General features: G+C 38.4%; 1 protein-coding gene across 1 annotated transcript; it reads left to right on the top strand.

Moving 5' to 3' along the window:
* Window positions 1-369: 369 nt before the first annotated feature.
* On the top strand, window positions 370-12,920 carry MRPL15 (mitochondrial ribosomal protein L15). Its single transcript, XM_063326867.1, has 6 exons — window positions 370-528; window positions 3,977-4,134; window positions 5,646-5,811; window positions 6,302-6,425; window positions 7,632-8,012; window positions 9,451-12,920. The coding sequence occupies exons 1-5, from the start codon at window positions 430-432 to the stop codon at window positions 7,967-7,969; spliced, it is 885 nt and encodes a 294-aa protein (XP_063182937.1). The 5' UTR covers window positions 370-429; the 3' UTR covers window positions 7,970-8,012; window positions 9,451-12,920.
* Window positions 12,921-13,664: the final 744 nt, after the last annotated feature.

Here is a 13,664-nt window from a genome sequence, read left to right on the forward strand (position 1 = left end):
AGCAGACGTTCAACGTGGAAGGTGGATCTGGTCAAACAGACGTTTGAAGATATGACACCGAGAAGCACCGGGTGACTTTCACAGCGGGAACTGGCCTTTCTGCTCCGTGATGTCTCCGCGGCTGCTTACCTTACGCTGTTCGTCACTCCGGTGAGACTACACCCTGCCCCGCCCCGCGCCAGACCCACATGCCGATTGAAACTGCTGTACGATTTTCCAATAGGTCCGCTTTTTAGATTAAAATAATAAAAGTGATCAAGTACCGCAGCGCTACAAGGGAAGTCTCCAATAATAACGCACGTTCCCGCCCCGCCGGCGGGGGAGGCCGCGCGACACTGTTGGGAAGGCAGGGGAGGCGCGGTTTACGGTTCTGCCGTAAAGCAGCTCTCCCAGGCGAGCGCCGCTGCTGCCCTTGGGAAGTGAGGGGACATGAGCGGGAACGGAGGGACTAGGGCCCTGGAGCTGCTGCGGTCGCTGCCCAGGGTCAGTCTGGCCAACCTAAGGCCCAGCCCAGGCTCCAAAAAGCGGGTGAGTGCCTGCAGCTTGTCGGGTGTATCGTGGGCATGCTTTCCGTCCGGCGGCAGGGCTTTGCTTCTGCAACGGGCACGCCCGGCCCTCTTGGCGATTGCCTCGAGGGCTGTCAGAAGGTCTTTGGGGAGGCTGCGGCAGGCTCAAGAGAACGGCCTCGCCGAATATGTGCGGGAAGGCTGAGAATGCGTGGCAGTGTTGTGTGTGTTGTCCCTGTTTCTGTCTTGTATATGTCTTGTAGCTGGTGTGTTTGGCCATCTCCACAGAGAACTAGCTGATGAGTGCCCCTAGCTAAACCCCAGGGCCATCGTTGGGGGATAGGCAGAAACAGTAAAAAAGTATGGAATACCAAGTGTTTATGGGATAATACGTTTGAAAAGGGGAGGTTCAAAGGCTTAAAAGAAAAGCAACGTGATGCCAGCCAGCGCTTCTTGTTACTGTTGCTTGCTGTCTCCTTGTGAAGTGATAGAGGAGTAAAGAAAAGAAACCAAGAAGAAACCCACCTCATTTGGGGGAAATATCAGTGAACAGGGGGATGAGCTTCAAAAGCTGAACTCATACGAATAGAGAACTGACAGGGAGCCCCAAGCAGCACTTTCCTATCAGTGCTCAAAGCTCCTTAAAGATGCCTGCAGAGCTGGTGAGCGCTGCAGAGCTTTAACCCCTTAGACCTGTGACAATATAAGACAATGGAAATTTTTCCCTACTGCAGCTGTTGGGGTTGTCTGTTACCCTGACTGTCAAGTTACTTCACTCGGACCTGTGAATGCCCAGCTTGGCCAGAGTCAAGCAGAGCTGAAAGAAGCAGCCCTGTGCAGGACTGGAGTGGTGATTCTTAAGGTTTTTTAAAGTAATCCATGCTTCAAAACGTTTTTTTCCAGGCTTAGCATACAGAAGTTGTGAGATAGTCTGCACTTGAGGTTTACTAGAACCGATGCTTTCCTGACCGTGTTTGGCCTCGGGATTTTTTGTTTTTCGAGGTAGCTATTGGGTTTAGGAAAACACTTTTTTTTTAATCTTGAAAGTAGAGATTTTTGTATGCTCACTGGGTCTTTAGCAAGTAACTTGCAACTCCATCTAGGAAATGAACATATTTTTCCCCATGTTACTGCTAACTCTTTGCCTTCAGTTAAGAGTTTGTACAAGTGATCTCATCTCTGTTTCTCTGGTATTTTTCTTTTGGTGTCTGATAACCTTATTCTGTGATTAATGAAGTTCTCAAATAAACAGATGTAAGAGCATTTGACCTCACAAACAGAAGTTGCGGGGAAAAAAAAAAGTTTTGATTGGTTCCTGATTGATCCTCTGACAATCTAAAGCCTGGTCAATGTACTGATTACATTCTGTTTGTGACCAGTTATTGTTGGTGTATTTGTATTAACTAAAGTCATCGCGTAATCTGGTGTGTGTATGGGCAACTATCAGAAAGAGTGAGACAGCTGTACCCTCCCTCTGCCTCCAGGTGCTCACACCTGCTGTTTATGTTTAGTACTGCTGATAGAGGTTGTACGGTGAGCCAGAGCAAGGAACTAAACCACCTGCAAACTGGTTAGACAAAAATTAGTTCTCATCTAGTTTAATTCCCTGACCTGTCCAACATAGAGCCACACAACTGCTTGTGTCGGCACAAGAGGCACTGTAAAGAAGCATAACGTGTGGGCTGGGGACAAGTCATCTGCCTTTGGTGGCAGGGATAGTTGTCTAGCATAAAACTGCACTTGAAGTCTACACTATTTAGTATTAATACAGGTAAGTTGTGCATCTTAGGTTAGACGATGTTTGAAATACATTAATGCATTTATTTTTTTTATATACGTCTGTACTGACTTTTATACTAATATTTCAGTGCACATTAAGTGCGCCATAACTTTGAAAAACTTACAGGCACATTAAAGAGCAGAAAACATCAAATTTTATGTCGTTATGGTGTTAGGCTAATAATCAAGTACCATGATGTAATGAGCAGTTTTCAGACTGAGTATTCTGTGCTGCAGTCTAACTGCATAGGGTGATTTGTAGGATTAGGTGTGCTCGAAGTTTAGCAATCTGAGTGTTGAATACAAAAAATGAGAAATTGAAGAGGCTTACTGTATTCTCTTTAATAATTAATTATTTATATCATTATTGATCCAGCAGTGAACTATGCTGTGACTTAACCAAAGTTAGTTTATAAGCAGTACAAATACCATTTAGAATGTGTTGCTTGAATGCCTCCCAGTGTGACTGAGTCACATTGAGGAACACAATGGAAAATAACAAACTTGTGAATTGTGTGTTGTGCAGAGATATGAGACTAGTTAGCAACATGACATTGCTCCTTCCATGTTCGTTCACACTCCAGTGAATGTTAGTTTAAATGAGAAAAACTTTTTAAGATCAAATGGATCCATCAAAGCGATGCGCAGATGCAGTCATGACTCGCCGAGCTGAACACTGAACTCTACCCCATGCAGCACGGCGGTAAGGATTCTGAAGCGTTTGGCTCTGTCTTATCCCTTACAAAGCGTGAAAGACTCGGAAGTGAGCCTTAGTGCTGCAAATTGTTCAGTATATGAATTAAATGAAGTCACCTTACACAGAAAATTCTGTTAGTTAGGTCAGAGTGAACTGGCACCACTTCATTTAATAGCAGTCACCCCCAGCTGCTCATTTCCACCCTTGCTTACTGCCTGTTTTGTAATCCTGTAGATGTTTGCATACCCATGAATTGCACTGATGAGTGCAACTGACCTGGATTTTAAATTGAAAAAAAAAGAAACAAGTTTTATCTTTGCTTATCACTTTGAGTGCAAGAAGATTGCTCAACTGCTACTTATGGCTGCAGTGCTAATTTAAAGCGCTCAGGAAACTTAACAGCTTAGTGTTACAGTCTTAATTCAAAAAAATAATAAAGATTTAAACTACAGTCTTCTCTTTTGATTTGTAGTCAGTAGAAATTGCAATGGTTGCAGACTCTTCAGAAAGTCTGAGTCCATGAAAAGAATTACATGTGTGCATAGCATATATAGTCTGTTCCTCTGCCCCTTGAAGTGGAATTGATTATTTTTTGCTTTTTTTTTTAAATTTCTTATTTTGTTGTCAGTGTTCCGAAACTTCTGAGCACTGAGCAGCTTTCTCATGAAATAGGAGGAAATATCAATAGTTAGTTCAGGAAAATTCTCTAACTTGAGTGCAAAGTGTAGGAGGTAGGATTAAATACTAGTATTCCTTTTATTGCAATATGTATTCATGTAACTTTCAGACTATTTGTGGTGCCTGCCTAGAGCTGTCCTCTGCAAAAATCACATTAACTGCTTTTCAGACTATCTCTATCCTTAGAAAAGATCTATCTCTTATTTTTTCTCAAGAATCAGCATTTTGCACAGTTGTTTATGTCTCTGAAACCTTATGTTTTATAGATACTTATTTCCAAAGTAGTTGACTAAATGTATCATTGATTGTTTTCAAGGAGAGAAGACGTGGCCGTGGAAGATATGGAGGTAGGAAGTGTGGTCGAGGTCACAAAGGAGAAAGACAAAGAGGAAATCGCCCCCGATTAGGCTTTGAGGGTGGCCAAACTCCATTTTATTTGGCCATACCAAAATACGGGTTTAATGATGGACATAGGTAAGTGTCTTCATGTTTCCTCAGAGATTAATCCTTGTCTGCTTCTCTTGATCTTTCTCCTGAAGCCAGAATCTAATATGCCAAAACAGGCCTAAATGAAAATGAGACATTCCTCTCAGATTGTTAGCTTCCTTACCAGCAGAATCTCCCATTTCTTGTGAGATTATTTTTCTAATTTACTGCTGTTTTTCATCTCTGCTTATTTGTCCTTTTCTTTGCATGATCCCTCATATGTAGCAGTTACCATTCCCTCCTGCAGCTGAGTGCGTTTCTCCTCTCAGACCGCTCCTCCATACATGCTTGTTTCGCTCTTTGCCTGTCTGCACAGCAGATAACTGTTGAACCGACTGGGAACAGTCCCATTGACTTGAGTGAGGGTGTTAAGCATGGAAGTGTAATCCAAAGCTTTGCTTTGTTATTTCTCTTTGCTTTATTCACCTGAAGCTCTGATCTGCTGTCAGCCAAACAATTCTGCTTCTCTTCATGACTCTACTTTTTTAGCCCTGCAACACTGCAGTCTTTGCATTTCATCTGTTCCACCTAGGATCTCAACAAGCTCTTCAATATCATATCTCTTGGATGAAGCCATTACGTCATCTTTCACAGTTGTTATTCTCAGACACCCTGCCTTGTTTGACATTTCTGTGCCCTTTGCACATTGTGCTTGTTTGTGCTATGTCCTTCTTTCACCTTTTTAGTGTTTAAAATGATTCTTCTAACCAGTTGCTGTTCTTAGCTGGAGGTCTGTATGCCAGTGTTTTATTCATTTCCTTCACTATATTGACAATTACAAATTTTGTTGTTTAAAGCTGGTTTTGTTTGCTAAAAGGCATGTTTGTTACCTTTGTCACTGACTATTTTGTTGCTTTTAGGTATGGTCATGAAAGCATTGTATGAATACAGATGTTATTATAGGCAGTAGTAACAAAAATGTGCTACACCTAGCAGTTAGTTTAAGAATGAAAGGACTTATGTGAATTTATTTGTGAATTGTTAAACTTACAGTTTGATCTTATGTTTAATTTGCTGTTACAACTTCATCAAATAGCTGTGCAATTTTTATATTGCCATTCTTTATGCATGCAGTATAACCTACAGACCTGTTCTTATTATCAAACGTTTTCTCTGTCAGACTTGCTAGTTTTGAAGTGTGATTCAAACTGTATTTCCAAGTACTGTAATTTCCTCCTGTTTGCTTAACTAATTTATAGTAAATGAGAAGCACTTTTGATAGCTAAAGACACGGTGTAGATCCACAGTTCCACAAAAGAAATGTAGCAGAATGCAGGCACTGAGCTTCTTATGTTAATGGTTGTCACAAATTCACGAATAGCCAACAGTAAGAATCCAAGTTTCTGCAGAGACAAGAAATTGATAGGGTCTTGCTGTTCTTAACCACATCTGACAGCACGTGGAAAAAAAAAAAAGTCTGTAATTTCTTTTTCTATTGTTGGCAAAATTTCTCATTGTTTTGTTTTGTGTTTTGTTTTGGTTTGTTTTCCTCTCTCCAGCCTCAGACGTCAGTATCAACCGCTCAGTCTTCAGAGGCTGCAGTACCTTATTGATTTGGGTAGAGTTGACCCCACACAACCAATTGACTTAACGCAGCTCACTAATGCCAGAGGTGTAACAGTGCAACCTCTCAAAAGGGATTATGGTGTCCAGCTGGTGGAGGAGGTATGCGTACAAGACACTTGTAAATTCAGGCAGTATAAAGCCTTGGGTTTTGGAACTTTGGAAGCAGTATAAAGCTTTGGGTTTTACCAGGCTGTTTTGGAAGCATCCTAGCTTTTCTGTTTGCTGTGGTATTTTTGTGGTAATAAATCCGCTAGAGGGCACTGTGTGTTAGGAAAAAAAACCAACAAGGATGGAGTTTTAAGACCTGGGAGACTACAAAAATAACAGTTAAGGAGCACATAACAAGAGGTCGAACAAGTATTTTACAACAGAAGACTAGAATGTACTGAAAGAATATCTTGGACGGGCAAACTTTTTTCATTCAACCGAGGTGACTCAGAGCAATTTGGTTACCCATCTTGGTGCAGGGAACAGATGAATCATAATATTTTGTGGGATTTAATGTTTCTTACAACTTTGTAGAGAAGAATACATGTATGTCCTAAAATACGCATTTTCATGTTACTCTAATATGTGTTGAAATTTACAGGGTGCTGATATCTTTTCAGCAAAAGTGAATATTGAAGTGCAGAGGGCATCTGAATTAGCAATTGCAACCATAGAAAAAAATGGTGGTGTTGTAACAACATCATTCTACGATCCAAGGAGTTTGGGTAAGAATTTCTTTTCATTTCTGACTTTTTGGTTTTTTTTTGAATGTGCAAAGATTAAATGATCCAAATCTTCAAACATAGTTCTTACTGGAAAATCATCCACGTCTTCTATTCTAAAAGATTCAACAACACATTGTTATACAAATGCTGAACTGGAATGCATCCTCAGTTTTGCTTTTCTTAACCGTTCACCTTTTTAGCCCTGTCAATGTTAGTAGTCACTTAATAATCAGCCAGTTAAAGAAATCCAAGTAGCTTTGTAAATAGAGGAACTAATAAAAGATTGTTTCTTTGAATTTTTGTCTTCTAACTTTCTCATGTGTTTAATAACCCTAAGAAAATTCAGGAAAGAACTAGATTTAAAAAACACTGTGGATGTTTATATTTTTAATTTAAAATATTTTTCCAGTTAAAGTGAGGAAATAACTAAGTTACAGAAGCTCAGAATCGTTCCAGTCAAAATGGCTATTGTTTTCAGAACACTTTCACTGGAGAATGAGGCTTTGCTTTGCTTGAGGCTGCATCCTGCCTAATATTCATTCATGCAGTTTTTATTGACAATAATGGAGCTTTCATGTGTGAATAAGGCTCAGAACAAGAGGAATAGACGTTTTTAGTGTGGAAAATATCTTACCCTGGAGTGATACAATTTATTTTTTTCCAATCCAGAAAATAATCAAGATATTAAGGTTAAAAGGATCTGGAATGTAATTTGCCAAACTCAGTAAAACTTGAGGAGGAGAGGGTAGTCTCACAAATGGTTAGTAGGTGCACATGCCATTGATTCTTTATTTAAAATACTTACAGAAACACTAAATTTGACATTTGTTGGTACACTGTGAATATCCATGCAAATGCATTGCTTCTAACCTGGAAGCCAGGCCTTTAAATAAAGGGTGGTATCTAGCTTAGTTGCTGTATCTTTCCAAAGTAGGTATTCTAAATGCATTATAAATAATGATTCATTCAGACTGTCACTATAAATATCAGTTAAAATGGAATTGCTTGTTTAGTTAAGTGAAACTTGTAGAACACTATCTCATTCTGAGCAAGAATATTCTTGAGATGTTTATTTTGCTTGATATTTTTTAATAAGAGTTTAATTATTTATTTAGTACAAAGTACTAAATAAGAAGGTGTCATTTAATGTCTTTGAATATGTATTATAAAGGACAGTGTCTAATTTTCTCTTGTGTTTGCCCACAGAAATTTTATGTAAGCCAGTAGTATTTTTCCTGCGTGGCCAGCCTATTCCAAAGCGAATGCTTCCACCCGAAGATCTAGTCCGTTACTACACCGATGCCAGGAATCGTGGGTACCTGGCAGATCCATCCAAGGTTGCAGAAGCCAGGCTTGAACTTGCCAAGAAATATGGTTATGTCTTACCAGACATAACTAAGGATGAACTCTTCAAAATGTTAAGCGCACGCAAGGATCCTAGACAGATATTTTTTGGTCTTGCTCCAGGATGGATCGTAAACATGGCAGACAAGAAAATTCTCAAACCAACTGACGAGAGGCTGTTAAAATACTATAGTTCATGAATTCAGAACTGGAGACAACTGCAGGTGCACAGGAAACATCTGGGTATGAAATAATGGATACGAAGTGGTGTTTGTTTTTTTTAAGACTCCTGTTATACTAGACAAAACATAAATTTTTGTTTATGTAGTCTTCTGGTGTAGCTCTCAACTTTTTTTATTGTCATAATACTGTGTATGAAAGGTCTTAACATTTGGAAACAGTGTAGAGTCTGACATAAAGTGTGTGATCGGGCACTTTCTCTTGCAATGATTTGCCAGTTATTTTTGCAGACAAAATGTTTTTATGCTGCATTATTTCAGAGGATGATTCCAAAGAGTAACTTGACCTAATAATTAGTTTATATTCCCCCCCCTCAATTCTGAAGTGGAAACATGGCTGTACAAAACTAATATTAGTTTTACAATCATATTACATAGCATTATATTTCATGTTTTAGAAAATTGTGTCTTGAATACCTCCAAGAGGTAGACCATCTATTTTTGGATGGGGGAAAAATAAAAACAACCAGAAATAATAAAGTACGGAAGAATTCATTAACCTCTTCAGTTCCATAGCAATGTTTTGGATTTTGCCAATGTCATCAGTAGCACTAGAGCTTGAGAGGTCTTGATCTTTGTCTTATTCCTTCAGATGGAATTGAGAAAGACAGGATATGCAGTTTAAAAGAACTTTCTAGCTAATTTTTTTTTTTTTTAAAAGCTAGCTATCTCAAATCAATGGCTTTTATTATTCAGACAGAGTTTACAACTTGTCCAGACACAAATGTAATGTCATTAATCAAAATGCATAGCAGAATCCAGAGGCAATGAATATTAGACAGTGACAGTAGATCGTGAGGGATGGGGATGTGATGAACAAAGTACACGATCAGGGTTCAGTTTTCAGCTTGATCACAGATTGCATATGTGACAGTGGACAAATGAATTTAGGTGACGTGAAAAGTTATGAACAAATTATTTTTATGGGAAACAGTATTTTAATCACACCAACTTGATATAATCTTGAAAAATATTTTCCAGCAAATGTTTCTTTCATCAGTCTCTCCAGAATACTATGCAAGAGTATTCTAGGCTTCATACGGAAGCTGGGATGATGAACCAAACAGTAAATTGAAAGATGAGGAGACCAAGTTAATCTATCAGAACTTGACCTGACTCCTCAGAAGTTAATGAGATGCTTCATAATTACATGAACTTTAATGGACGCTAATTTGGCTTTAAAATAGGGATAATTTTATAATTAGGATACCGGAAGCAGTCCGTAAGGCCAGAACACAAGAATAAGTCTTGCTTTCCAATTTTCATGTGCCTTTGGAAATGCTACTTACAGTTTCCTGTAGCTGACAAACCATCCCATCTCCTAGGGGAAGCCCTCTGAATGCCAGAATCTCCTGCTTCTCTTGTGTATACACCTGTATTTCACTTTAATGCCTTGGGGGGGCAGAGAAAAAAAAATTAAAAATATCTTCTTTTTCTTTCAGAGAATAACAAGAAGCGGATTAATTTTTTTGGTGGTGTTCGTCAACGAGGCCAGATTTTTGCTTTACTCAACAAACTGCCTTGTAAATTAATATGAGCATCTGTAATCACAAAACAAAATAAAACAATTCTTCTATTCTCATGCTGATTAAATAATATGAAATCCAGAGATTAACAATGGAAAGTCACTAATTTTTGACAATTTATTCTCCAGCTTCTATTGTCCGTTGTTAACGTGTGTTAGATGCTATCAGTAATGGTCATTCTCCTGACTTGTGGTTTAAGCATAGGTGAAACATAGCAAAACACCACCAATATAAAACTGGATTGTGAATAGCAGGAATTTGCTCTTAGTGGTGTTAACATTCATGTTTTATAAGGTGCACAACACTTCTTTGGCACATTAAGAATAATACTGTGTGCCAAAAAAAGTATAGCTAGTGTTAACTTGAATGTGAAGTAAATAACTTTCTCACTTTAGATGTATCCTGTTCTGCATCCTGATGATTGTTGGTTTGGAAACTTAAATGACAAGCAATACTTTTTTTTTTTTAAACATTTTTTTTTCTTTTTGTTACTACAATACTACTGCCTCCATTTGGGAAGGAGTTGGAGGGGGGGAAGAGTATTTATTGCCTTCCCTTATTTGTGCCATAATGTTTCTGTTTTTATGAATCGATTCACAATTGTATTTTGTGGAGGTGGTGGTACTCAACAGGAAAGCTACTTAACTGGAAGCGAAGAAGGAAGTTAGTCATATTAGTGAAGACCAGAAGACAAAAGTGTTTATGTATCATTGTGTATTTTGGGGAGGAGAAGGGGGGGGAAGGGAACTTTGTTTCCACTCCTGCTCTTTGTATTAAAATGAACAAACTGCTCTCAGCAGGTTTTTTTTCTAAATCAACTTCTTTGATATACACACGCGTGCACGCGCTGGTTTCTGTAGGTTTCTAAATGATTTTCAGGTGAAAGGGTAACTTGGATAAAATGATAACAGTGAAAGAAAGAATGAAAACAGGAAACAGATGTCTGGTGACGTCGAGGGATTGGATAGCTCTTATTCAGTGAACGATGTCTTAGTCACAAGGCAGCTGTATCCTGGCTCTGATACTATAACGCTACAAATACATTGGAGCCAAAACAGCCACGTTCCACAGAATCCGGTCATTCTACTTTATAAAGGTGATCTTTTATCATCTTAAAATGGACAGGGCAAAAAGGGCTGTGTGTTGCTTTATTTAAAATATGCAATGCTTGTCGTCTTTTCTCTCATCTGTTTACAGTAGCTAGTATTTTATAACAGTTGTTCTGATTTTTATTTACTAGTGAAAAAAGTGACCAAGGCTATAGAGGATTTCCTGTTCATTTTATCTCGTCAGGAACACAAGTATCCTGGCAACTGAATACAGAATTATCAAAAGCACAAGTAAGTTATTGACAGGGTTTCTAATAAATCTGTAATAAACAGCCTCCCAATGGATTGTTGTTTAAATGAGGGTCAGGCTCACTGATGCAAGACTGTAAGCTAGCGCTTGCATCTAGGGCCATTCTCTTTACTTAGGCACATGTACCATGTTTTCATGTTCATAGGATAAATGATTGCCTTGGATATCCTGTTTTGATAGGGATTTTTCATATACAACAATGTATTACACAGCAAGAAGCACCCAATCTGCTGTAACCGGAAAAGCACTATTAAGTAGTTGGGGAAAAGAAATGTTATTTGTGCCATAAAATACTGAAAGCCATGTCAATTTTTATCAACAACATCATGCTTTTGAATGGTTCCTTGATAAAACTGATTATGTATGTGAGACTGAAATCAAAATAAAGGCCTCTGAATGAGTACATACCTTCTTATATCATACTTTGATAACTAGAAATCACCATTTCTTATGAGATTGACTGGCTGGTATTGGTAGTCTTTACCACCTCTACGGGTGGCTGGCTGCAGACTCAAACCGAAGCAAATTAAAATAAATGTTTTTTTCCTTTTACTTATATGTACAACAAAGACACGTTGTCTTTTAATTCATTATACTTCATAGTATAGTATTTATGTTTAACAACCAAAAGTTAACTACCATTCCCTGATTTCCAAAAAGGAATAAATGAATAAATCAGTGGCCCTGATCTGAATCTTCACTGGCAATGTGCCAACATTGTTTTGACATACAAGCATAATTGATGTAGTGCTCCAGGAAGTCATATAAAAGTGATCAGTTATGAAGATAGCTTCCCATTGCTATTTTATTATTTTCTATTTTACTGCTAAAATTTAAAATGCTAGTGTAAAGCTAATTTTGCACTGTGGAACCCTCACAAGTTCTGTAAAAATTTGTCTCTAGTTTGAAATTGTTGCATGAGTTTTGTATTTTAAATATTTAAGTATTATATTTACATATATCTGAAGTAAGAAAGATGATTTGGATGACCCAAATGGCCAGTTTAATATTTCATATGCAGATTTATTTCTTAGAACTTCTTGATCGGTGATCAGATGGCAATAGTTTTACGTAACTTGCAGTCTGTACTTCAGTTTATTATGTTACGGTTTAGTCTATGAAAAGATGTAGTTACAAGTCCTGGTGTGACAGAATTCTTACCCATTAGGAAAATTATGAACTTCTTAAGCTCTTTCATCTCCTAGCCCAGGTGTCCCATCTTGAGCTTTGGTAGCAGAAATATATGGCATTGTCTAAAGAATTACTGGTTTCTCAGTGGAAGCAAACTATGCTCAGATCTATTCTGTCTCCTTTGGTTAATATTCCCTCTGTTGCATCTGCATCTTCCCAAGGTCTCTTCTCACTTCTCCCGTTGTAGTGGTGGGAACTACAGGGCTCAATCATTCTCACAGTGTCATCCTGTCTGGCCCACTCTGGGTTTGAAAATCTGGTTGTTTTATGTGCCTGGAGCAGGAAAAGTGTTGATCATTCCTGCATCTGTTTATACGAGGAGGTTTTTCGTGGCTTGAGTTTCCTGGACTGGTGTTGCTTTTGTTGTTAAAAATGTCAACAGCAATGTTGTTTACTTGTTAACCTTGTAGATCCCAAGACACGTGCTGACTGAGTTGAGGGGCCTTTGAGCAATGGATTCGGAGTTTATTCAGAGACAAGGAACACTCCTAGAACGGTGTCTGTGCACTTAACTCAGAATTACACACACCAGATACAAGTCTTAATGGACAGGCAATTTTGCATTCGATGCATCAATGCCCAAATCAGCCTCTCCTTGCACCTTTGGCAATCCAGCCTCTGTAAGGTTCATTCTAATTTTCATGATAGGATTGTCTTGTCTGCTCTTTAATCTATAAATAAGGGCAAGTTAGCCTGAAAGTCTGCCATTTCTTGGTGGTTTTATTTTTATTGTTATTCCTTGGGCAGGTAATGACAGCTAGAGGTTTATGTACGTAAAGCAGTCTATGAAAAATAAGTTGATCTGTAAATTTACAATAAATTCTCTGTGGACTTTTTTTTGTGATGCTAGTGTAGTTTGTCTTACAGTGTGCCTTAAATTAAGAAAATATTAATATTTTAACATACGTTAAATATTTTAGCTCTTAGTATCTGACAAGAGAGATGCTTTCTTTATTGAATGTAGCTGTGGTCCAGAGCTTCAAAAGTTGGAATCCACGTTCCCTATAAATTTAGTATAGTGAGATATTAACTTAATTTCAAAATTAATGCAAGTCTAAATTTACATTAGTCATATGTAGACAGTTCACTTCATAGTCAGTAAAAATCTGATTGATACAGTCAGTGGATCCTGGAGAATCACTGCATTTAGCCTGTAGCAGGCATCTGAGCAACTAAATTGCACTTTAGGCTCCACTGTCTCTGGCTGTAGTTTTAACATATAGTGCACCTGTATATACCTAAAACATAAGTATCTGGAACTGATTCTCACTCTGTGTTTTCAGTGAGCCAAGATGCTTGAAGGTAATGGTGGGAAGATCTTGCAGATCATGAGTCACCAGTGTGGATTGCCTAGCTCAGCACTGGGAACTTCTGAAGTTTGATGTACTTGATTGTGTTTGTCTTTGAAAATAAGCATGCTAATTTAATAAAAAAAAACAAGTCGGAGGGCATCTTGGTGCCACAAGGGGTGAAATGCTGGCAATTAGATGATCTGTGTTATTTTACAACTGTTGGAGAGCGCAGCTTTTCCAGGATATAGAAATCGGTGGCATTCTCACCTAGAAGCCTCTGAGTCTTTC

The sequence above is a fragment of the Chroicocephalus ridibundus genome, chromosome 2 (genome assembly GCF_963924245.1).
Source record: "Chroicocephalus ridibundus chromosome 2, bChrRid1.1, whole genome shotgun sequence".
NCBI lineage: Eukaryota > Metazoa > Chordata > Aves > Charadriiformes > Laridae > Chroicocephalus > Chroicocephalus ridibundus.